Source organism: Lathamus discolor, chromosome 11, assembly GCF_037157495.1.
Source record: "Lathamus discolor isolate bLatDis1 chromosome 11, bLatDis1.hap1, whole genome shotgun sequence".
NCBI lineage: Eukaryota > Metazoa > Chordata > Aves > Psittaciformes > Psittacidae > Lathamus > Lathamus discolor.
Genome location: NC_088894.1, coordinates 9,976,110 through 10,002,281, shown reverse-complemented (window position 1 = coordinate 10,002,281; position 26,172 = coordinate 9,976,110). Strand labels below are relative to the sequence as shown.

Sequence of the window (26,172 nt, the reverse complement as noted above, 5' to 3'; positions counted from 1 at the left end):
TGGTCAGGGCTGATTAGCAAACAGGTGAGGTGAATAAAAATATGGTAGAACATTGGGAAAACTCATTCTATCACACCAATACAACCAGTGTGGTGCAGTGTGCCTCACTCTCATACAAGTTTTTTTGTACCATGAATATTGTTTTACTTCATAATTGCCAAAAAAATGTACAAGGTAGCTAAAAAGATCTGAATTCCTAAAAAGAGGGTTACTGGTGATAAAGGCAACAGCAAATGGCTGATGTCGATGTTAAAACTAACAGCACTGAAGCGGATGAAGACATTAGGTGTTCCAAGCCCATCTGCATCAATCACACCACATCTCAATATTTCAGCTGCTCTTGTCCAAGATATCTCCCATTTTCCAGCCCTTCTGCTTAACCACCTCCAACCTCATTTCATCTTTTGTTTTTGTTATTACATTCAATGCCAAACCAAAACAAACCCACATACACATTTAGTATAGCTCTTGGTTTTGCACAACGCAAATGAAACCTGCCAACTCCTAGATGAGACATTAGGACTAACTTTTAGAAGCCTCAGCAATGTATGGCAACACTCTCAAATACTGTGTTGTTCTTCCTCTAATTCCTTCTCTGCTCAAGAAAAGATGGTCACACAAGGTTGTGAAGGAGCGCATTTTCTTTTCCAGGTCTCTGCTAGTCTACTTTTCTTAGTTACTTAGAAGTCCTCAGCTTCTGATTTTTGCTACTTGTGGGAGTTTTAAATTATAGTATAAACTACAGATGATGTGACATTTTAGCAGATCTGAAAATCAGAAAAGAACTGATTTCACTTACACTTTGGAGTAGAGCTGTCTTTGGGTGATACTCTGGAAAGGTTACCTTCTTTCACTTGATCTCTTTGGGTTATTTTCTAAACAGATTCTCACACTGAGCTAGGCATTCTCAGTCCAGCAATTAGTAGAAAAGACAAGTGTTATATGAATCTGCAAGTTAATTGGAAACTAACGGTGAGGAATACAGCAGAGGAAACTTTATACAACATAGAGTCATACATAATAAAAAACCCTGAAGTAAACAACTGCTCAGTGTGCTACTCAGACCCTTCCAAGGTTCTACTTCTGAAAGTACAAAGCTTTTGATGATCCACATCTTAAAGGGTTTGCCAAGTTGTATCATCTTACTGCAGCTGGCAGCTCTGAACCTACCTGCCTGTATGCGAAGGACTCGCCCACACTTTGATCCAAGCTGAAGTTTTTATAAAGCACAGCATTGTTTCAGTTGGAAATTTATGAAGCAACGAATGCAGGTTGTCAGGTTTGTTATACGTAAATAATGTGTGTACATTTAACATTGTGCAGATCAGATTCACTGAAACAGGCATGCATGAACGCCACCTGCAATACTACATTCTCATTACATACATAAACCCATCCTCACTTTATTAAAAAGACCAGAGGGCAACTTGTTCCCCAGGTCAGGGTTTGATTAACAGAAGAAAAGAGAGATGAACACTACAGGGCAACTCTGAAGAACACCTGAAAGCTTTAAAATTGTTCCAGTACTAAGAACAGTTTAATTTGTTGCAAAACTTTTACCTGAAAAGCTATGAAAGACTTTATCCAAGGAAAACATTCTCATTGTTTGTGTGCAAATTAGGTGGGTTACATTTGGTTATCTAGATTCCCTATGCAAACACATGTAAATATTTTTCTCTCTATTCTAGCACATTCCTTGTATTTACCTTTCTTATACTCCAATTCATATTCTTATCCCCTTATACAAATATATATGATGCTCTTCAAAAGCCATTTACACTCATCTAAGGATAACTTAAAAACAGCACGTACTGAACAATAACTTTAAGTTACTCCAGGTCTCTTAAAAGAATGACAGGATGTTTCATGCATATGAGCTCCAGCCAGTGGCTCAGCAGACACTTGTAGCCAATGTTTTCAGGTGAAACAGCAGTACCAGAAACAGGACTTTGTTTATTTATGCTTTTGAAGGCTGCTAATAACTGAACACGTTAAACTCGCATCATACCCCGAAACAAGAAAACTGTACCTTTTCAGCCTCACAGAAGACAAGTGCGATAACTGCACCCAGCTCCATAGTTTTGTGCCCTACATAACCACCAAAGCAGTGCTTTAAAAAACAAAAAAAGCAAGTTACCAACCAGCTGGTTGTATTAACAAATAAAGGATCCCTTCCCAGCATGACAGGCTCCAAAACCACTATGCAGATATTAAAAGCACTCTGCAGTTTTGATTGACAGAAACCTGGCCTAAGCAGTCACAAATTTTATGTTTCATGCAGTCTAAGGTAAAAGCAACATATTAAATAACTTGACCCTGGCAGAATTTGTCAGACCTTGCTCTGGTTGACGAAGCTGTGTGTGGCCTGCAGTTTCAAAGACATCCTGCTGCAAAGAAAGGAAGCATTACACAAAAGCTGCATTCTCTCTGCTGTTTTCCCCCATCCCTTCTTTGTACAAGTTTGTCTTCTGCCTTTGTCTGCGTATACATAAAGCAGGGAAAAGCCTCAGTTTCTGAATGACCAGCAGTCACCACTTTTGGAAAAAAACTATTCAAACTACTACTTAAATTCACTTCTGCCATGGTACATTCCTCTCCATAGGTCTATTGCTATTGAGATGTTGAGGATTTTGGAAGCATTTATAAGCAAAGCCAGCACATTTATAAACAAAGCCTTTTATTAATAAAATGTTTACACCTTTTTTTTTTTTTTGCACAATACATCAGACTGGTAGTGATTTAGCACGTTATTACACTATAAAAGTTTATTATGAATGCTTAGGCTGAAAAGGCTGTTTACATTACGCCAAATCAACACTTCCTTATTTGCATTCTATCCACTACATGGGAATGTAACAATTCAAAACAAAAAGGAGAAAACAAAAGCCTGGTTTTCCTCATTAGCATCTACAAACGAATAATACAGACAAACCTGTACACACTCTCAGGACCAGCCCAAGAGAAGACTAAAAAAAGTCTCAAAACATTCATAAGCTTGGGAATTCATCACTACAATATTTTATCACTAATAATTGACTACATTTCATGCAGTGAAGCAATGGTTGTAAATTTGTGCAGTTTACAGTGCTGCAAATGCTCTGTAACTTCGAGCGGCTTAAGTTTGTTTTATGAGAGATACTATAATAAGAAGGCACAGACCTTTCAACCTTTGTAACAGGTTAAGCCAATCCTTTAATGAAAAGGCAGAACATTCTTATGAGGGACAAGAACTGCTGATACAAAGGTTAACCTTCAAGCTTAATTTTACAGGCAAACATTTATTACACTGCAAGAGCTATATGCATATCAGGTTATTTTTGTGCCCTGAATGCACAAATGCAAATGCAAAAGTTTCTCATTTAGAGGAAACCTACAGAACTTCTTTATTTCTTCACTGTACTTGGGGCAGGGAGCACAAGGGGAAAGATTGCCAGAAATCACAGAATCATATAATGGTTAGGGTTGGAAAGGACCTTAAGATCATCCAGTTCCAACTTCTGCTGCAGAAACGCAATACATTTGTGTCTTAAATCAATTCACTGTCACAATTTCAATGCTGGATACACAATATTCAGAAATAGGAAGTATATAAAAAAGGAAGTTAAAATACAGAAGAGTTTGTCATGTCACTAGAGCCTTATAACAACTTGTTCCCCCAAGTGAATGTGCTTTTAAAGCCTTTGTTATGTGGTATAATACAGTATGGTACATGTCTCAGCTGTTATGTCTTCATAACAGTTTCATAAGGCTGTACTAATGAATTATCATTTTGTTCACAAACATTTGCTACAGTGACAAATACTTCTAGAACCTTTGAGGGGAAAAGGTCATTCGCACCTATTCTTGGCTAAATCCCATAAGGAAACAAAGAACAAACTGTCAAGAAAAAATAACGGATTTAATAGGAAATACATACTGTAACATGAGTAAAAGTGAGGCAAGATAGTAGCAGTGAAATCCAACTAGGTGTCAGAGTTACAGCATGTCCAAGTGCAACAACTGGATGGAGTATCACACACAGATGAAGAGCATGACAGAAAGTGGTCTGTAACCGTCAACATTTGAAAAAGAAGTAGCAGTTGGTTTGTTCAATAACACAATGCGAAAACATTAACAGAAATTAAGCAAAGAAAAACCCAACCTTCTTAAAGGAAGAATACCTTTACAAAGGTAACTAGCTCCTTAAATAAAACTGTGTTTCAGTAAAAATTGCAGAACCCCAACTTGCAGGAGGAGGTAATGGGAACAGCAGAATTTTTCTTCTAAGAAATCTTTATTCTAGAATGAGAACACTTTCAGCAAACACTGTCCAGTTTTGGGGGGAACAAATCATCCTACTGCCTTGATTTTTCCACATAAAATAGGAAGCACCAAATAACTCTAAGCCACTAGAATGTCTCCAAGTATTTCTAAGTAGCTGTTTATAGCATGTACACTCTGACACCACCATGTTAAAAATTCAGACTTGGGAGGGATGGGGAAGAAATGGGAAGGGGAAGGAGGAAAAAGCTGACCCTAAGATCATTTTGGCATGCCAGACACTAAGCCCATCAGTAGTCTTGCATTTCAGATTAGTCTTATATCCCTTGACAGATTTGTTATCTGTGACACTTCATGCATAAAGTTTGGTAATGCTTACTTGATTTTTTCAAGTCATGCATTTTGGATTCTAGCTGACCAGGAAAGGGTTTGCATTCAAGCTTTTGAGACCTCCAAAATAACAGAAGGGATTTTTTCAGAAACATTGCTGTCAGAAAGCCTAGTAATTTTAGGGAAATGTGTTTTGGCACTAGTTTTCTTTAGAGAATTTTCTGAGGATTTTTAAGATGCTTAATTCCCAGCACACAATTCTCCTGCTTCAAGTAACTGACTTGCGGCTACAAAGTCTCGTGTCGCTTTAAAATGACTTCCTGCTAAAAAGTGAAGAAAGTTTGTCCTTCTCTCAAACATGAAGAGCCTCTTTTTTAGAGGTTTAAAGTTTTAGAGACACATGAAGCTTTTTAGAAAATTAATAGGCAGTGTAGAAGTTTAAGTCAGTGAATTATTCAGGTTCTCCTCACATTCAAGATGATTTTTTTCTACGTCTAGGTAGCTATTGCTGCTTATAAGTGAAGTTAACTACAGGGTGAATAGCTACACAGCTCAGACAGCTTCTGTCCTGTAATTCACCAATTCCCAAGACAGTCTTTGCAGATTGCTGACATAGCATACCATAAACAGACTACACCATCCTCAATAAACACTAAAGACTGTTTCACAAGTCATTCAGGCATCACTGCTAAGGCTTCCTTTTCCAACTAACACTCAATATGTCACGCTGGGACTTAACTCTAATGTCAAGGAATAATTTAGGATTAACATTGTAAGAAAAATCTTACTGAGGCCAACTTTAAAAACATTAAAGATATTCAGCCTGAATTATTTTTGTATAACTAAAATGATGCTTTAACCACAAATATAGATACCTCTCAGCCAGGTTAAAGGATATGACCTTCATATCAGTAAGTAGGCATTGCCTCCTCTCCTTTTATTCTCAAGTATGCACATAATCTTTCTTGAGCAAGCTGGTAGCATTAAACTGGTATTATGCACACCAACATATCAAAGACCCAGGTCTGCATAAAACATCCCTCTAAACCATTAGCTGTCTGATCCTGTAGCACTTGAAAGGCCTCACTGATGTCAGTAAGGGATTTGAAGTGCAATGATTTGTTTTGTTTCAACATGGATTTAGTAATAAAGTCTCTACCTTCTTGGCAACAGCTAAAGTTGTTAGAATTGTTTTAGAACTTCTCAAAGCACCTATAACAATTTTCAGTAGTTTGACCACTAGATGTTTCTGTTACTAAACATAAGCTTCCAGATTTCAGCTACTTAAGCATTTTAAAATACCAGTTTTCAGCATGTATATAAAATCCACTACAAAACTACCAACAGCACAGATTAGGAGCCTGGCAAGTCAGCTCAGACGCTTGCAATTTAGAGGGCTGGATGAAGATACCCTCCAAAACTTGGGGAGCATATTTAAGTAGCTCCAAAGCTTAAGAACTAAATGTTTATCAAATGGTATTTTTGTACAAATCTATAACTTTCATGGGAAGGAATTTGTGTGTTCAGAAACGGAAACAGTCATACCTTGTCAGTTAAAAAATGCTCTGTATCAATGATACGACATGCACTGCACTACATTTTTACATACACGATACTTCACCCTTCCAAACTTGTTTTGCAGCAATTAATACCCTTTAAGAGTATCTGGAAGTCTAGTCTCTATGATAAGCTCCATTCATTGAAGAGAAAGGCATAGTGGAAGAAAACATCAGTCCTGAGCTTTTTCAATAAAACTTCTTAACAGAAAAAGAAAAGAAGTTATTAAAAATTTAGCTGGAATGGTTAATAATCAGCACTCCAAACATTCAAAGGCTAATGTATCTCCAAATAGAGAAGTTATGTTAGGACAAAATACCATCAATTTCAGCGTGCCTAGTGCCAGATGAAAGCAGATGGCCTAACAAATTATTAATACAGAAGTAACCATTTTTCTCCAACAGAAATGAAACAATGAACATGTGCATCTCATCCAGGGAAGATTGCATTCCAGCTTTCAGCTAGGGCCAACTGATCAATAAACAGTTATCTTGGCTCAAGAGAACTTACATCAACAGTCTGTCATTTGAAATAGGCATGCGTTAAAAAGCAGCCTCACTTCTGTGTTTGTAGTTTGGACAATCTGAAACACTGGCTATTTCTGTGTTTTCATTAACTGCAGTAATTCAAGATCAGAACTGCAAAAAGCATATGAAGTACACTGGCATTCCACTCAAGACTGGTAACAAGACAAAAGGAGTAGGGAGGCAGTAAGACTTAGCTACTTTTGAGAAGAGACAGATTGTTGTTTTGAGGTGTTTTTTTGTTTTCTTTGTTTTTTAAAGTCTAATTTTGGTGTATAGCAAATAGTATAGATCAGAATGCAGTTGATAAGGATTTGCTAAGATATATGGATCTCTCCTTTGACTAGAAGACTACAATAACCTCAGTACTAGCCTAGCTCTCAGTCTTGCTTTGTGTCCAATATTTTCCTTTCAAGTTAGTAAATCTTGGATGGATACTGTTAAGCCGTTTTTGTTACCTCTCTTGAAAAACAGATTAAAATCCATTTCTACCACATGCTAACAGGCAATAATAATTTATAAAATCTGAAATTCCTTTTTCTACCAATCTACAAGAAAGATATTCCCAATAACTGAGACTTTGCTTCTATTGCTACCATCCTTCCAAGGTCAAGAATTTCCAGATTTATTACTAACCAACATAAATAAAAGCAGAAATTTCTGTATTGCAGTTAAGATACTAAAGCACCTGGTATCTTGATATAAAATAGACTTCTGAAGCGCTGTGAACACAAAATATTTTTAAAACCTTGCTGAATTAGATAACCGCACTATTTTAAAGAAATTTACCAGGATTTAATCTTTGACTAAGAATTTAGACATTGCAAAGAAATCAGGGATTTCTGTGACTGCCACTGTGGAAATGTTACATTGAATTACTAACCTGCCTTTTTATAATTAAAAATATGTCCCAAAGCAAGTTTATTCTGTTCTTTATTTCCATCAAGCATTTTGTAGGAGTATTGAAGTTTTCTGGTAATAATTTACTTGCTTTGAGTGACAGAATAAAAATATACATCAGGCTAAACACCAAACACACCTATCTCTACTATGAGATGCTTTGCTAAGGACCAATGTTTAAAAGAAGCTTCAAACAGCTCATTTGATGAAGATCTACTTCTTGGGCTCTCTGTAAGCACGTAGCCTGTACAACTGTGGCAAAGAAGGCACAACGACATCGCCAGGTAGGTAGAAGGCATGATAAAATGTAGTCACCAGGTTTCATTAAAACATACTGACCCATTCAAAATCTCACTGTAATAGCTCACCTGTAGATCTATTCCAGAGCAAACCAGTAATTCTCACTAATACAAACTAATCTGAAGTACAAGTCCTTTCATTTCTTACCAACTTTTCTGTATTTCCTTCAGAGAAAATACTTGAGATGATAGAATACCAGATTACAAAGAATAAGCATCATCAACATGACCTCATTTTGATACTAAAGCTAAACAGTGTATTTTAGTATATACTCAAGTCTATTAAGCTCTTTTTCTTCAAGAGTATAAAGTTTCTCACTAGTTCTGGTAGGAAACAAAAAGTAAAAATAAATAAAATAGTACAAAGGTGTACAGTCAACCTATAGTTTAATTGAAACTAATACCAATACTAAAACCAATAGAGAATAAACTAAACACTGATCTGCTAAAAACTCTGACAGATGAAAAAGCCCAGGAACCAAGAAGTAATGATCTACATTACCACATGGTCTTAAGGTTACTTCCTATTTGTATTTTTGTGCCCAAATCAAGAAAGAGTGGGTGCACCGCAGATGAAAACTTCTTCAACAGACAGTCCTCATGCTACACCAACAGCATTCCCTATTGGCCCTTTCAAATGTGATCGAAAGAGAAAGAATTTCAGTCTGCCGCAAGGTGAAGTCGCAGTGGCAATACATAGAACGCAGGAAAAACTGCCTGATGGAGATACCCCGGGAGTTTATCCATTGGTACAGAATGGAAGGAGTGCATAAGATTGCATTTTTTTCCTCTTTTTTTTTTCTTACATAATTTATAATACTTTAGACACTGGTCTCATAAATACAATATGAACACTTTACACATGCCAAGCAATTAAAAGCTTTCCCCAAGAACTTTTAGGTCTTACCTGAACCACTGACAGAATCTGTTTACAGCACCCGGCTTTAGTCAGTAACCACTTAATTTAGTCAGAACTACAACTAGGTTTTCTTCAACCAACACCTTACTATTAAAAAACTTGTAGGAACAAAAAGAAGCCTACAAACACATCAGTTTGCCTTAAAGTGATTAAAGTCAGCATGAAAGAAAGATTGTCTGTGGTTTAAGAGCTGTTACTTGTGTCCCCACCCTTGACGCATATCATCTTTAAATAAAAAGTGCAAATGGGATCTGGGGACTGGATGGACTGATTTGCCTATTGTTTGTCTTCAGTTGCTTATTCTGTAGCCACCTCTCATCAACTGTCCCATCATACTTTGGATTAGCTACAATTTAGCTACTTAGCTAAAATAAGGCTCACTGAAGAAAAGGAAGAAGTGACTTCTAACTTCCAGAATCTTCCTGCCCTTAAGTCCCACAAAAGTGCTCATTTCCCTTTCTAAGAAAACACAAAACCACCCTAAAATCTTGATTACAAAACTATTAAACATTTCAGTACTACCATCCATATAGTCACCTTCCCGTCAAGCAAGGCCAAAAAAGTGATGATGGATTCCCTTTGAATGCAAGAGATAACTACACTTTTTGTAAGTAAACAGGCTGACATCACGATTGCAGTCTCTTCTGCGAGTGTACAGATGTCAGATGAACTGGTCCATTTTTGTGGGACCTTGTGTGTATTAACACCAGCAGATAAAGATCTAAGACTGATAATATAAACCCAACGTGAACTGTTAACTTCCAAGACCACCTACTGTATAGACAAGTTTGATTTTCTAAGGGATCAGTCAACAGCAGCTGCGCTTTGTCACCGATGGCTGTCTTCTAAGTTTGAAGCCCTTACCACTAGACGGGGGGTTGGTGTCAGTTGATGGAATTCTGCGACCTACAAGGAGGCAGAAAAAAAAAATTACAGCAAACATTATGCTTGAAACTAATTCTAAGCATTCAGTGTATGTTTTGGATTAGTCATACATCATTAGTGACAACATTCCTGCATAAAAGGAGGATGGCCATTAATAGTCTGTACTATGTCTGCAAGAGGTATGGTTCCACAGAAGAGCAAAGGCAGTTTTAAGCTAATTTTGCAGTGTTTACACTTCAACCTAAGCCAGACTTTGAGAGCTAAGCTGTAAAACTACCCAGAGAATATACTCTGCAGGATACAATACCATCTGGAATATCTTCATTAAGAACTACCATCTTGACCTGTATTTCCACAGTACATCACCTGCATTGGGTTTAGCACAGAAGTGCTTGTAAAGGCAGCTGCTTTAGTCATCTAATCAGTCATTAAAATCGACTATTCCTGGTTAAGTATTCTTTTCTGAGGAGGATTTATGACACTTTTTCCATAATTTATTCAAGATCAATTTTAGAGAGCAGCTATTAAGTCACTAAATCAGAAAGCTACTCTAGAGCACATACTTTTTACATCAGCTTCAATACATTCAACTGCTTATGTGAACTATTTTTATACATTTGTGCTACTGCCTGAAACATCCTACAAATAATCTTGAACATAATTCAGTTTGGAATACTATCTGCTTTGTATTCACACAAGAAAACTTACTGTCATTCACTCCATGAAGGAATCAGAAAAGGTTTGCAATTTAAGTTTAAAAACCTCCAGGTATCACAGAAATGTGTGTGGAAAATCTACACACAATAGTTGCTATTTCCCATGCAGTAATCTAGCCTTCATGAATTCTTCTATTTTTGAAAATGCACTAAGTACAAACACTAAGAGTGAGAACTTCATTCCTTTTCTCGGCTGTATAAAGTCTGGATCATCTCCACTCTATTTCCTTTCTCTTCCATAACCTTGGAAGTACTAATTGAAGCATTCAATAACAGATATAATAAGGACACTGACTTGACATGAGTGCCCTGCTATTTATCCAGCAACATCACAGTAAGCTTAAAAGCTCTAAAATAACTATTCAGAGGTCATTAGATGGCCAAAAATTTATACAGCTCATTTCACAGTTTGTATTCATGCCCAACTGTCACAAATTTAAGCCAGTATACTCTCACCTGAATACCACAAGAAGTAATCAAATTTCTACTTGAACTTCTTTCAGAAGAAAGCATATTAACTGTTTCAATACTTACTAATTTCTATAAAGAGTTCATTAATGTTAATTGCATTTTTCGCACTTGTCTCTACAAATATTGCATGAATGGAATCTGCATAGTCTTTAGCATCTTTTTCCATGACTTCTCTGCAAAAACAAAGCAAAGAAAAAACTGTGAATGCAAAAACCCTCATCAGTCAAAAATCTTAAGGGGTAGATTAAGCTTTCAACTGTCTCACTAATGAGCATTCTGTATTTTACCTGTTTGGCATCACAGCCCTCCCTCATCCTGAAGTTAATGCTCATCCTTTACACTGTCTCCCTGCGTTGAGGTATGAGTATCACTGAAGCACAATCATAAACTAAACAATGCCTTAATCCATCTGACAGCATTACAGCGGAGTTTGTGTCCTGAGTGCTTTAAGTGTAGGTCTGTAATCAGTCATTACAGGGTGTTTTAATCTTGACACACACAGTTTTAGATGTACTGAAAAGATACTAAAGCATTAATTCCACTAATCCAGTGGATTTCCTACAGGTGTTTACAAAAATAAGTATCTCGCAACATTGATATTGATCATATATATGATCATTCATATAGCATTTACATGAAGCATGAAAACGTAGCTATAAACAGGAACATATTTAAGACTGAGCAAAGAGTCAAGAAGTTAAAAAGTTACTCTACACCCTTAAGGTATGCAAGTTGGTAACGCTTCCTTAAATAACATGAAAAACAAAGCCTGATATGTAGAGAGAGGATTGGCCTGTATGTTGTATCACCTTACATACAATTTCTAGAAAGCATAGGCTGCTTTCTGTAACAAGAGACTACAGGTTATCAAAAGCACAGGCTTTAGATCATTGACTCAAATACTGCCTCTGACTGCAGTACAAGGAATCTTGCTCATCAGCTTGAATAACAAAGTTAGCATAATTTATGTCAACAAAGCACCAAGAAATAAACATTTGAGACAAATACTACCTACATGCTTTGCATTTGCCTTCTAATTAATTTTATGCCATCAATTCTTTCAAGAGACATGCTGCTTCTAACAGAAGTTATTGGAGCTCACTAGGTAACTCCTATGTATTAACAATTTGCAAAATTATACTAAAAACTAACTTTGCAGTGATTCTTTAAACACATAACCATCTGTCTCCTTTGAGGCAAGAGCTGTCGTACCTTTTCCAATAAAATCTAAACCCAAGAAGCTTGCACACACCTTCTTTCTGAATTTTGGCTTATTCAACATTGACATCAATAAAAAGGGGCTTCTTTTGTTTTTAGTACATGCCTTCTTGAAAGTCTGGCTGTTCATAAAGTTTCTCAAGAACTTTTCCCGCTCCCTGCAACTATTTCAGCTACGAGCCAATTCCACCCCAGTATTTAAGCAGGGAAGGAAGGCACCTGAACAAGCAAGTTAGAAAAGCCTACACAATGCTTTCCAACAGGCTTGATGTTTTCCTAACAAAATGAGGTGCTACAGACTGACAGGGGTACTTCTTATAAAGTGAGATAAACAGCTTGTATTACACTGTAGTTTCACAGGGAGTTTAGACTTGTGTAATTTGGCATTGCCTCTAGAAAAGGTAATCCTGTCTCACTGTAAACTGCTCATTCCTAACCCTGCTATCCCACCTCTGTTATGCCAGCAAGTGTTCATGGTGTGAGAAACATAAATATACTTGGATGAGTTTTCCTTTTTTAAAAACGGTTAGTTTTAATCTGGATCTATTTTATAGCCTGATTTACTACCCCATCACACACGTACTCACACCAACATGGGGAGGAAGTGGGCAAGACTGCAAGGCTTCTAACCAAGTCTTCTGACAGCAGAAGCAGCTCAGACCTCTTGTGAAACTACAGTGCTAGTGCAAAACAGCTTAGATTGCTCTATACCTTTCACCTCATCTGAAATGTTAAAATATTGAGCACTATGAGCTTAAGTGAAAATCTCCAAGTTACCAAGTTACTTACCTTACATCATTAAGATCACACTTATTTCCTGCAATAGCTACAACAATGTTCGGAGGTCCATGCTGTCGAAGCTCTTTAACCCAGTTCTTTAATGTTGAGAAAGTTTCCTGATGTGTTGAAAAAAAAGAAAAAAGAAAATAAAGAAAAAGAAGAAATTAAAGAGTCAGAACTGACCCATGACACCCTCACACCCCACACAAAATAGTAATGCTGGGAAAATATCCCATTTCTTACCTCCTTTGTGATGTCATACACTATAATGGCTGCTGCTGACCCTCTGTAATACATTGGGGCTAAAGCACGAAACTGGAAGAAAGACACCAGACATTATGAATCTGATCTTCTACTGACCTCCATGATCTCATTATTATTATATTATGAGGAAGTGAAAACTAACTTTAAAGTCCACATTAGTGGAAAACTTTTCTTTACGATTACAGAGATGCTGTGCAACAATATACACAACTTCCATTCAAGTACTGTTTTACAAAGGCCAACCAATAAATTGCTTAGGGATCAGCAGCACACTTACTGAGAAAAAGCAGGAAGCCAAACCTGACCTTACTTTGACCAGATTAGAATCTCTCATTTAAAAGACTGTAGATTATATGCACAGACAGGATATATGCTCAACTTTAAACACCAAACAAGGGGAAAACAGTCAAAATTGAACTAGCTTCTTCCTCCAAGACATTCATGCTTTCGGACAAGAAGTAATTTCAAGAAATCTAGCATATATTACTGCTGCTCTGAAACGTTCAGAAGTTAGTGTCAGCCTCTAGCTCCATGGATCAGTCATGGCACTCTTCAACGATAGAAATGTTGGTTTCCCTCCTTGCAATTTAATTTACAGGTTCAGGGCTTCCCCCCCACCCCCAAGTTAGAAGCATATTTAAAAGGTTAGAAGCATGTTTAAAACTGAAAACTGCAAAAGCCCACAGCCATGTGACCTGTTGCAAACAGAGCTTTAAGGAACATGCTAGATAGCAAAAGGCTACTGTAATTCTATTGTAATATTCGAAATTAGATCTACAGCAGGTATATTTGGCTGGTAGTGCATTTGCAGGATATAAACCAAGCCTGTGTCTTTGCATGGGCAGCACTATGAATCCAGGACTGAAAAAAGTGATAAAGCATACAATTAAGTTGCATCAAAACTCAAGCATTCTTAAAACTAGTGTGATATTCTGCAATTTAAAAAGAAACAGGCAACTAATGTAGGAAACAAAACCCTCAGTCAAAGCACAGAGTAAACTGCACGTACCCCTTTTGTGTAAGCATATGTGATTTAGTGCTTCATCTTATTACTCAGGGTAAGAATCATGACTAGAATACAGTTTTTCATAAAAGCTTATTCAGTTCTAATAAAATACCAATTTCCTTTTGCTTAGTACAGTTCAACAGAGAGCACTACTATAAATCACAAAAAACTTGCTATAAAGCAGAATTCCAGAGCATTTACATTTGGCTCTCAAATTCTGTTTTGAAAACAGGATTTTGAACACAAAGTTCAGAATATAAAAATATTTAATAGTGGGAAAGGGAGACACAGGCAGGGATTCAGATCATGTTGGGACATAATCCCTCTCTTCCTCCTGAGTACTGAAATGTAAAGGGAAACATATTTGGTAAACCACCACTTGGACTGGTTGCAACCTGGCTTTTTGATTATTTGACTATTTACATTGGGAATAAACCAACTTTCACTTGCTGATTTTGTATTACTCTCATTTCCTGACTGCTAACACTTAGATACTTTTTTCCACCTAAGGGCAGCCGGCAGATAAAATACATTAACAAAACAGATGTCACCAGAAACACTGAATTTTCCTTTTGCTATTTTTCCAAAGACTTCAGCTTACCCTCCAGCCTCCAATTTGTGTTTTGACAGAATTATTAAGATGTAATTATCCAGAGAGACTCAAAATCGCAAGGTAAGAAGGCAAAAAACCTGACTGCTCTAAGTGATCTGCTACAAGTCAGCACCTATCAACTATACACTGTGTAGAAGAAATGAGAGAAGAAATAAGGCTGCACAATGAGCTGTGTGAAGTGAGTTAGTGCACATTTCCACCTCTGGTTTGAAGCAGGCCCACCACTCCCTGAAGTCATTTAGAACATGGGATTGCCCAGGGCAGCATAGAACTATTCACTCCTGGGCTTTTGAAGTGGAAAACAGCAAATGCTCCTCAAGAAGCCAGGACTACAAATTCTGTGCATTAAATATCACAGCTCAGCAGAGACCTTTTAGTTCCAAGAATGGTGTGGACATTTACAGTATTCCAGATATCATGGAGGAAATCCCTTCCACAATTCATTGTCGGATGTAACTCTGCTACAGATTTCAGGGAAAGGCACATATACAGACCATTTGTGACTAGCAGCAAGTGACAGTGCTGTTCTGTTTTAAAGAAAGGAACATCTATGAAGATACTGATATAATTTCTAAGTAAATATTCTTGCTCCCATTTCACTGGTTTCCTTGGCTATATTGTGGCTTCACAGTGACTTTTCTCAGGTGTGGAACATAAGCTTCACAGATATCACAGCTCACACAGGTCAGAGATCAGGTAAGGCACCTTTCCTGGTTTTATTTCAAGAAAGATACCATACAACTTGTATGGAAGGAAATTAAAGAGGTATCATTCAAAGTCTAAAAACAAATACAAGGAACATGATGGTCATGTGCAGAGATGCTTAGTCTGATTATAGTGTGCTGACTCCAAATTACAGTGTTCTCCCATGGCTTGCAAACACAGCTAAAGTGAACAGGCTGGAATGCTAATATGCATTGGAAGTTTCTTGCCAAGTTGTGACAGGCATGTTCATAAAGCTTTCAATTTAAGAGTACCAGCCTCTCAGAAGTCATATTCTACCTCTCAGTAGACTCACATGCTAGCATTAACATTTCCAAATGGGCTAGGATGTTCACTGAAGACAAACTATTCAAAGAAATGCTGAGTGAGTGCTGGTAATGGAAGGACTTGGGTATTTCTAGTAACATGGATACTATTGGACATATCCCTGGCAACATAAATTTGCTTTATACAGTGCTGCTGGATGGAAATAAACTGTCATTCAAAATCTAGGGCACTGAAATGCAATACAAATATACTTCAGTTACTTTCTAGAGCTAACCCTGAAAAATAGTACAGCTGTATTTCCCAGCTATTACCCTGAAATAATAACCCAACCTGATCAAACTGACTCTTACGAGGGACAGCTCTGGTATCTATCTTTGTTACAGTTCACTCTCATCCTAAATAAACTCATCATGAGTGACTGATAATTGCCAGTAGTTAACAGTCAAGAATCTTCAAGACAGCATTCTTAATACAGCTATGATTTCTACCACTGTTACTAGGAATCCATAAACAAGCAAGTTCACTAGGAAAGTCTTCCTTTTAAATTCTAAGTGAAAATCATGGAACTTCTGTTGCCTCCCCTCAGAACTACACATGCTGCAGAGATCAAAACATCAACATAGATTTCTTGACATAGCTTCTAACACCAGATTTGAGAGAAAACTTTATAAAGTAACAGAAGATCAGTTATTACCTATAACACTGCTTGAAACATTGCTTTTTAAAGCCTAAGTCCATACCTTATGCACATTAATAACCTGAACACTGAAGCTAACAATGTGTTAGCAGTTGCAGATTTTCCCAGAAGCAGGGCCTTACTCATACTATGAAACACAATTATTCATTTCACTTTGATTCTTATGCTGCCAGATGCACTGGCTGCAAAGTAACTCCAGCTGAATGTTTAAAACTCAACTAGAAAAGGTGCTAGAGACAGCTGCTGGCTCCCTCTCCACCCTGTTTTCTTTTGAAATGGCACTCTTAGTGAATCTAAATCCAACCTTTTGTTTTTATATGCTCCTCTTAGGTAATCACCCTTAACTCTGTCCTTTAACCATACCAAAAATGAAAAATAAAAACATATTTACAGGCAGAAACCTGCCTAGAAACAAACATTCTAGGACATGTTCATAAAACCAGCTCACATTGTGACTTTCAAGGACAGGGCTGAAAAGCGACTCAATCTCTAGCCAGAACTATCAGCACAGATATTGATTCTACTCACCCGCTCCTGTCCAGCTGTATCCCAAATTAGGAATTTATGCAGCTCATTTTGATACTGTACAGTCTTGGTCATAAATGAGGCTCTGGAAAAAAAATTACAGCTCATGCTTTTCAGAATATAATCATGCTCTTAAAATATCACCACCACAAACTTTCAAAAAGGTCTGCATCCCAATAAGAGTGCTTCTCACACACATACACACAAAACTGATACAGATTTTCATACATAAAGGCTGAAATTAATGAGGCAAAGGGCCTCAGAAGATGAAATTCAACTAAGAAAACAGAAGGAACACAAATGCAAATTTTAAGCTTTTATTGTTCATAAGCTTTTGACAAAATTTAAGGATGTATAGCCCAAAAAAATCAGGAAGGTCAGCCTTTTTAACAGCACTCTTCCTAAATGGAGGAATCATTACAGCAAATCACTTAAGCATGTACCAGAAACTTTCAGAGGGAAAGGGATCAATCCTTCCCCTTTGTACCAGCTTTTTCTGTCTCTGTCCTAACATTCAGATAAATGCTGGCAAGTCCATACTTGGGAATAAGATAAAGAAGATTCATATCACTATAGGTAGGTGTTAAGGAGAGAAAAGTCAATAATGAGCAAGTTGCTTGTTTTCTGCACTCTGCACAACTCTCAAAACCTGTTCTTATATGCTTCTGTCTGCAGTGGCTTATGCACTTCAGAAGACAATCCCCCACACTCACTTATTCCTATGCTCCAGCTGCCCCCACCCAACTTATAGCTGGGTTACAGTAACATATTGAAAATCATTGTAAAGTACTTGTGTTTTACTTGATCTACTCTAAATGAATCACTGTGTTTTCCACATGAACAGGAATTCTGAGACCTTTTGTAATCTTTTACAAGAGGGAGTTCTCTGCTCTGTTACCTGTAGGCACATTTTTTACTATAGAAGCCACACACTGAATTCAAATCCTTGTTGAATAAGAACAATAGATGCCACGATAATTTTAAGCATGTGAAATCTTACATTATGAACCTCAATACCCTTTGCATGCTTAATTCCTGTCACTTAACAATACTGAAGGTTCCCAAACTTGTTCTACTGTCAATTCTGGACAGAATGCAGGTGGTTGCCCGTGCTGGAGCTTCCTGCAGTACACTACGTTTGCTGTAGATTCAGAGAGCAGGAGTCTCTCAGCATGATAAACAACACAAAATACCTGACTCCAAACTTCAGTCTTGGATCTTAAGTACCACCAGGGCACAGACTTTCATGATGTTTGTGACTATGTAGTTACTGTAACTGTAGTCTTTGGATATGTTTCTGTGCTGTAGGAGGACAGAACAGCTACCTACATTTTTAAAAAGCAAAGGGAGCAATTACACAATGCTTTCAGCTACTAAGAAGTAACCTCCTCTCCATTCCTCAAGCTCAGATAGTTTGCCAAATAGTATCTCAGTCTCCAAATCTTATTATTCTTTTAAGAGGCCAAATAAAAGGTTGCAGCATCACCAAGAAGAGTCTAACTGCACTACGTTTCCATGTTAATACAGTTAATTAGATTATGGATTTTAGCAGAGAGTAAAAGAAATAAAGTGTAGGAGTATCTGCCACAAACCACAAAGACTTTCACTTCCTTAAGTGAACAAATAAATTGATGCTACAAATTAAGCATCAATTCTGAATTCTCTAGCCAACATGGAAACAACTCCCTAAATCATAGATTCTCTCTGAAATTACCTTACTTGGTTCTATAAACCAAAACATTCCTGTACAGTCAATTTGAATTGAACAGATGTGTTGCTCTAATTCACAGCACAACTACACATGGTGGCTGACAACAGAGTTTGAATACTTCTTGAAATTCTTTGACAAATGGAAGCTTTCATTGTGACAGATGCAAAAAAAAAAAAAAAAAAAAAAAAAACCCAAACCAACAACAAAAAAACCCCTAGAAAACCAGCTTAAGACAAACCACTTTTGGGTCAACAAACCCCTCCAAATTATAGCTATACTCAACCACTTCTAGTAAGAAAATGGGCATTATCCCTAACAAGTTTCCCAACTGCTTCTACCAGTTAAGTAAGCACTATAACTACTTGAACAAGATGTACCTGAAGTAGTTTTATACTCATTCATAATTCCTTTCGATGCTATAATGAAAGACTAGATATGCTGCAGTGCCTGATATATGCTGGTCAGGCAAAGCAGAATATGTCCTCAGCATCCTGAGAAGACAAAAGCTGCAGAATTCTTACAGGATTTCTACAGCTGCCTGTATTTGAACCTGAATGATGAACATTCATGATAAAGTGCGATTGCTCAAATAATACTAAAAGGAATGGAAAAAGGACAGGAAACAAGATTGTATCTCATAAACTCAAAATCACAAAAGTAAACATAGAAAGGTTCTCAGCTTTAGTTTTAGGATGATCAAAACTCCTCTAATTCTTAGTTTGTTCTTCCCACCTCCTAAAACAAGGCCTAGGAAGTTTCAAAATTAATTTGCTTAAAATTTTGGGACTGCATCCCTGCCATTTAGACAAGTTTTGGTTCATTTATACTACTACAGCAAACTACCAAGATATGAAAACCTCAGGCCAATGAATGATTGTGTTAAGACGGCTAAAAGATATATTTTAAGTCGGTCACTTCAAGAAAGTATACTAATCCCAGTTCTGTCATTAAACCCATTAAGATAAATTCTCTTCTGCACATTAGCCTCATTAGCACAACAGCCAGCATCTTCTAACAGCACCTTAAGTTACTACATAGTATCTGTTACAGACATTCCCCTGGGAAGACATGTGCCTGTGATCCCTTTTTGTTCTTGCTTCCAGATAGGTGCTACACTGGAGGGAGGAGGAAAAAAAAAAAAAAAAAGGAAAAGAAAAAAGAAATCAACCAACACACCACACAGTCAGAAAACTACCAGACTGAAAGAAACCGACTTTGGAGGGAAGACAGCAAGACTTGATGAAATTCATTCCAAAGCTACCTTTGTTAACAGGAAAATTGATTTTAAAAAGCATACTTCCTGCAGAGGACCTTGCAGTTCACTACCAGTATTTACATGCAAAAAAGAAAGAGGCAAAAAAAAAAATAAAGGTTGGGGGCACAAGGGGAAATGGGGAGGGAGAGAGAGAGGAAGACCAGCAGAGCCATATTTGGGTTGGTTTTTTTTTTGGGTTTTTTTTTTTTTTTCAGAAGGACAGGATGAGATACAGCTGACTTTTATCAGCAGCATCTTTCTCGGTCAAAGAAGTAGTACAGCCTGTGCATCACCTGAGACAGGAAGTTGCACTGACATCCCCCCACATACACTTCTCAGCATCAAGTGAAGTCATGTCCTCCTGTAAAGTAAGGACTTGCTACCAAGAAAAGCAGCCCATAAGACACTTTCAAAGCAAAAAAGACAGCAAAGGAAATAAAAACATCCAACCACTCCAAGAATTCCTGGTGTTTGGCCTTCCTACTATGCATTTGAAGATTTGAGCTCAGTAACATTGCTATTCTGAAGCTCAGCTTTTAAACATCCTTACCTGTGAGACCAATTACATGAACAATTTCATCAGTTACTTACACTTGTGTATTGCATATAAATGTGTAAAATTACAACTAATTCATTAAGAGAACTACAGCCTGAATTAGTATGCTACCTTCAAAACAGACTTGCCCTTTAATATAACTAAAAAAACCACTTAAAAAATAAAATCATGTAGTCACATAACAGCCTTCAAAACTTAAGAGCAGTGAATGAGAAAAGCATGTTATTCCTTTAACAGAAGCATCATTTATTCAGAACCCAGGATCTCTAGCACGATTTTGCTATTTTGGATTAAGAACAGAAAAATGGGTCCAGATCTCACACATGAAAATGGAGTTATAGGAGTGCTGCATACACTTCTACATTTCCTAAGGTAGCTCATGAGCTAATGAAAGCTGCAGTCATGTTTATTACCACATTTAGCTGCCACAATGGAGAATCAAGTGATCTATTCAGCAGGTACAGCCATACATTTATACAATTTGTTTTTAGTCTTAAATAAATCACTTTTACTTAGTTTCTTACCCTATTGTTGGGTTGATGTTGGGATCAAAGCTATCTTCTACAAATCTCCACACAATACTCGACTTGCCCACACCAGTATCCTAAAAAAAGAACAGAAACAGTTGAAAGAGACATTAGTTATTATAACCAGATGTTTCTTTTTGTCCTTGGATCTTGCAGTACACTGTACATGAATCATATGTTCCCGCAGAGAATCTCCGAGCAGTTATATTCTGAAATACTTCAGATATTACATTAATTTGGTAGAAATGACAGGTCTCTGATAAGTTAGCTTTCTAAACAAAATTGTTAAGATATTTCTATGACGGACTATAAAATCTGCATTCATGCTTATTATCATTTATTCAAACTTCTGTTTTTTCCAAAGCTATGCACAGATTGCATTTGAACCAGAGCAGGGAAAGGCCATCTACGACTTTTAGTAAAATAGACAGCAATTGAGTGGCATTCTATTTTTTCAAGCCAATGGAGCACATTAAGTTATACAAGAGTGACACACACATTTCAACCTCTGATGAATGCTGTCCCACCCTGCTTAATGAAAGACTTGAAATTTCTTCTGTGACACACCTGAAACGTGTATCTCATGGAATTCCACAGAGCTATAAATGGCAAAAGAGGAAACGCAACATGAAAATTCTGGGTCATCTATGTATTTGCATCACTGAAGGCACCTTTAGGAGTAAAAGAACTCAACTACTAGCAGCAAGACTCAATAGCACCCGGACATTTTAAATGGTCATCTAATTTAGACAAGTGAAGACAAACATTTTGCTTTACATTTCAAGAGTCATTAAAACTTAAAGAGAAAAAACTCTGAGAAACTGCTTAATTGAAAATAAAATTTTACACTATTCACACATTTTCTCAAATCTTCTGCATGTTGCAGTAAATTTGGGTACAGTATCCATGGCTGTGTTTATCGTTTCAAGCTACTTTCCTCTCACAGAAAAGCTTATTATCTCGGAACACTGATGCAGTTCCTGACTACTACAGGAGTTCAATGGCCAGTCAGTTTTCCTGAGTGCTTATTCTCCTCTTCTTACATGAGGGAAAGGTTTCTCAGGTCAGGTGAATGCGAACAGTAGTTCATAGTCATCTCAAATGCCTTCATAACAAAAGGAGGACAGAAATACACAACTTTTTCCCCCTGAAGTGCAGTGTGGCCATTCAGAAGCAGAAAACAAGTCTGCTAGCATGTACAACTCAGGATTTAGATACAGGTGGAGACAACTCCACCTATTCAACATGAGGCTCTCCAGTGAAGCCCCCAGACTAAGCCAAACCAACAACACAGCTTTACAGCCTTAACTTCTTCTAGACGTCTACCTCAGTTTGTTTAATGTTTCCTCCTTCCACCACCTACAACGCTTCAGACACTTTCAAAGCCTACACACGTTGTTCAAGAAAAAAGTTCAGGCCCCTCCCTCTCGAGTCTGATTTCAGGTACCTTCAGTTATTTGGTAAATTCCAAGCCTGAAACAGCTTACGGGGAAGAGGGAAGCACATACTGAGTGCCCCTGCTCCCTCTCTCTTTTATAAAGCAAAGATCGAAGGAAAAGGAGCGATATTTACCCCTGAAGAACGCCTACCCTGTGCAGTGGAAGGCCCTTCCGGCCGCCCGATCTCCTCAGCGGGACGCGGCCCCACAGCTGAGGCGCGCCGGCAGCGCCAAGCGGGAGCGAGGCCCAGCCTTCACCCAGGGAAAGCCCTCCCGCTCAGAGCCTCTCCAGGCTTACGCAGAGGCTCTCCAGCACAGCAGCGAGCTTTCCAAGCCAGCCTCTCAGCAGACCCCCTCCCTGCCGCCGCCCCCGGCCCGCGGAGAGCCGGCCGCGCAGCACTTACCCCCAGAAGGCAAACTTTCAGCTCCCTCAGAGCCATGGCGGCGCAAACCGTGCCTTTAACAATCGCCGAAGACACAGCCCAGAGCGCTCATAGCCCTCGCCGGGGCCCGCGTACCGCCGAGGCCCGCGGGGGCAGCCCCCCGCCTCTCTCACGCCGTGGTTACCAGCCAGCCTTCCTCCGCAGAGCTGCGCGGACGCGACGCCATCTTGGGCGGCCCGCCGGCGTCACCTGATCGCGCCCCCGCCCGTGGCCGCCGCGCTTTCCCTCCCTGTGAGGAGGCGAGCCCGGGCGCCGAGGGTGATTCGCTCCCTCGCCGCGGCTGCGGGCTAAAGCGGCCGCGTTCCGGCCGCGCGGGGGCTGGCCCGCAGGCAGGAAGTACCGACGGCTCCTCCCTTTGCCCTCCCGCTCCCCTCCTCTTCCTCGCCCATGTCCATTCCAAGATGGCCGGTAAGTGGGGCTGGCCGGCGGGGGGTGCCGGGGCTCTTGGCCCCAGGCTGCCACCGTCCTCGCCGTAGTTCTCTGAAATCAACACCCCGGTATCTCTCTTCTGTTTTTGTTTGTAGGGGTCCCTTTGTATTTTGTGGATTTGCAGGATGACTTAGATGATTGTGAGTAACTGGTTTTTATTTTTCTGCTCTTTAGGCCCTCCCCCGCTCTCCCATCCTGGGGTCCTTCCGTCGTCCTCTTTCCTTCCCCGCGTTTTCAGGTTAGGGTGAGGGGAGGATTTTTGAGGCTGTTTATTCTGGCGAGGGCTTACAGGGTGCTAAGGTTTAACGGTTGGGAGTGTGTGAGTGTGCCCGTCGCAGCACGGCGCTGACAGGAGAAGCGGGCTCTCTCCTTCCCTCAGTTGCAGGCTGCCCCTCACCTGCTCCGTTTCACAAGCCCCCCGGCGCTGGTAGGCGCTTCGAGCGCCGGAGGATGGGTGGGCGGCCTCTTGAAGAGGGGCTCGGGGGGAAGCTGTTGTCCCGCGGCCTTCCGAAAGACCAATCTCTTTGCCTCGCATGGCCGCTGAAGTGCTGGGTTCGGTGCAGGCAGCACCTCCGGCAATGCCCGTAGTGGATCTGTGGGGAAGGAAAGCGCTCCGGCCGGCCGTGGTTCAGGGGGTTAGCTCCGTTGTTGTCGGTGGAAATGAGCCTAGTCGAGGGATTTCTGAGCTGCGGTGACTCGAACGGGTGAGACTTCTAACTGTTGAGGACGCCGTGAGTTTTGCAGTTCCCGCATCTTTGCGGCACAGGCGCTCGTCAGGACCCTGTCGGGGGGCTCCGTGCGCGCCCCTTAAGCGGGAATAAAAGAAAACCTTCCCTTATGTGTACTCGGTTGGCTAATATGTCGCTGGTTTTAGTTAAAGTCGTAGGTACTACATTAAGCCGGTGTAGCTCAGAGTTGTGTTACAGGAGTAGAGCTGATCGCCTGTCAGCTTGGCAAGAGCTGTGACTTAAGGAAATGAATCTTTGACTGATAATTCTATGGATTTGTACTGCTTCAGGAAGCAGCTGGCTGGCTGGGGTGGTTTTGTTGGTGCTCTGGATGCTGGATTGACTTTTCTGTTAAATAAAATTTAAGCTGATACTCGAATTTGTTTCTTGTGAGAGACTGCTTACCGCAAGACAATTATTGTTTAATAGTACTTGAAGACGTGTAACAGATGGATTCCCCCAACCTAGCCTGAATAGGCTGTTTTAGTAAAAGCGGGGGTATTCAAGAACGTCAGGGGAAGTGTTAAAACACAAGTGAGATCCGAAGCATTCCACTGGAAGGATGCGCAGGGACATTGGCTCGGCAGCCAGGTTGTTCTGTGGGATTTTGTTAGTTGGTTAAGTTTCAGAAAGGGAAGTTTGGGGTCTTTTGGGATGTAAGTGCTGTATAAATGATGAGATTGTGTAAGAGTTCTTGATTCACTTTACTGTATTTTTGAATACATAAAAAAAAATTCTTATACAGATAAACTGTGGGTCTTAATGAATTTAAAGCTATGTAAAATTCATCCTCCTTTAATGCAGTTATATGTTTGAAAATCTAGAAATTAAAAACTGTAAGTGTCCAAAGTTCTTGAAGTACACTAATTTAGCGCACAGGGATTTAACACTAAAAAAAAAAAAAGCTTAAGAAAGAGGTGCTGTAGGTTATTTCTTACATTTGCTTACTGCAGTAAGCAGTTTGTAAGGAGTCATCATCTTAGATGACAAGAAATTTGTGTGTTGAACACAATTGAAGTGAGGAGGTCACTAACTTATACATTTCAATGTGCTTGTGCTGATTTAAATCCTATTTTGCAGTGAGTTCTCTAGTAGTACAGCTGCAACAGCTGTTGCTATAGTCCTTTACTTAAGAGTTGAAAATATCTTTCCCCTCTGCCCTAAATTAAAAAAACCAACAAACACAAAACCTCAAAAAACCCAAGAAACCACAAAACCAAACACAAAACATCCTAAGCAAAGCTCTTGATAGTGCTAATGATCAGCAATTTTAATTGATTGAGTCTTTCTGAATGGCTTCAAGTGACCTCTCCAGTTTTCCTCTCTCTGTAGTAAGAATCCCCAACCACAACTAGTGCGTCACTTTAGTTCTATTTGCTGAGTGAGTAAAGTGCAAGCAGTGGAAATAAATGCAACCTTCCTGTAGTGTTCTGCTATGTGTTGGCCTTGATCCAGGAGTGACCATCATGCTGACTTAAGTGTTTGTTCTCTATTAGTAATCATTTGTGTGGTAAGTAGATTGGGAAATTTAGTGCTAGTAGGCAAAACTAGTTCAAGTTATTAAGCTAATAACATTTAGATGAAGAAAACTTTACCATAAGCAGTATCCTTTTTACATGGGTCACTTAAATTTTGTGTAAAAGAAACTATCAGTTTCAGGATGAGCACTATAAATGTACATTTTAGAACACTATTGAAACCTTATTTTATGACTTAAAGATGTTATTTGATTAAGTTCATTATTTTGACAATGTAGTTAAGAGTTATGGTATTGAAAGCTGACTTCTGCTGCATTACAGCAGAACTCAGATGTCCCATCTAGGCTGGGATACTGTTGTGCTAATCTTGTGACCAGTTCAGTAAAGAGTTCATGTTGCATTTTAGGAAAATCTCAGTGAAATAAACCACTGGAACTGGATTTTTACTTTCTTAACTAAACTGGTAAAATAGTGTAATGCACATTGACGACCAATTCCATTGGAACAAATGGAGAGTCCGGTAGATTCATCTGAATATAGGGAAAAGCAGTAGTAAAATCTGCCTAAATGAATTGAATACAGTTTGAAACTCACCTTTTGTAAGGTGAGACATTGGGTCACCCGCAAAAATAACTAACTTAACTACACCCTCT

At 38.9% G+C, this 26,172-nt stretch overlaps 2 protein-coding genes across 4 annotated transcripts in view; one reads left to right on the top strand and one right to left on the bottom strand.

Moving 5' to 3' along the window:
* Positions 1–2,660: 2,660 nt before the first annotated feature.
* Positions 2,661–23,218, bottom strand: RAB22A (RAB22A, member RAS oncogene family). Its single transcript, XM_065692035.1, has 7 exons — positions 22,846–23,218; positions 21,001–21,080; positions 16,958–17,039; positions 13,103–13,174; positions 12,869–12,975; positions 10,925–11,034; positions 2,661–9,695 (listed from the first exon to the last, which is right to left on the bottom strand). The coding sequence occupies exons 1-7, from the start codon at positions 22,879–22,881 to the stop codon at positions 9,598–9,600; spliced, it is 585 nt and encodes a 194-aa protein (XP_065548107.1). The 5' UTR covers positions 22,882–23,218; the 3' UTR covers positions 2,661–9,597.
* The window catches only part of LOC136020700 (serine/threonine-protein phosphatase 4 regulatory subunit 1-like), a 24,949-nt gene continuing 21,924 nt past the window's right edge, over positions 23,148–26,172 (top strand). The window contains exons 1-2 of one of the 3 annotated variants that reach the window (XM_065692034.1): positions 23,148–23,292; positions 23,409–23,453. In XM_065692034.1, the coding sequence (XP_065548106.1) occupies positions 23,286–23,292; positions 23,409–23,453 (52 nt within the window). In that variant the 5' untranslated portion in view covers positions 23,148–23,285. The remainder of the gene's footprint in view (positions 23,293–23,408; positions 23,454–26,172) is intronic. The other 2 variants (XM_065692031.1, XM_065692033.1) reach the window with 2 other exon arrangements.

Coding starts and splice junctions, on each gene's coding strand:
- RAB22A (XM_065692035.1), bottom strand. CDS start 22,881: ATGGCTCTGAGGGAGCTGAAAGTTTGCCTTCTGGGG. Junction 13,175..16,957: donor ATACAGCTGGACAGGAGCGG/GTGAGTAGAATC, acceptor TCTTTCTTCCAG/TTTCGTGCTTTAGCCCCAAT. Junction 11,035..12,868: donor TGTGATCTTAATGATGTAAG/GTAAGTAACTTG, acceptor TTGTTTTTGCAG/AGAAGTCATGGAAAAAGATG.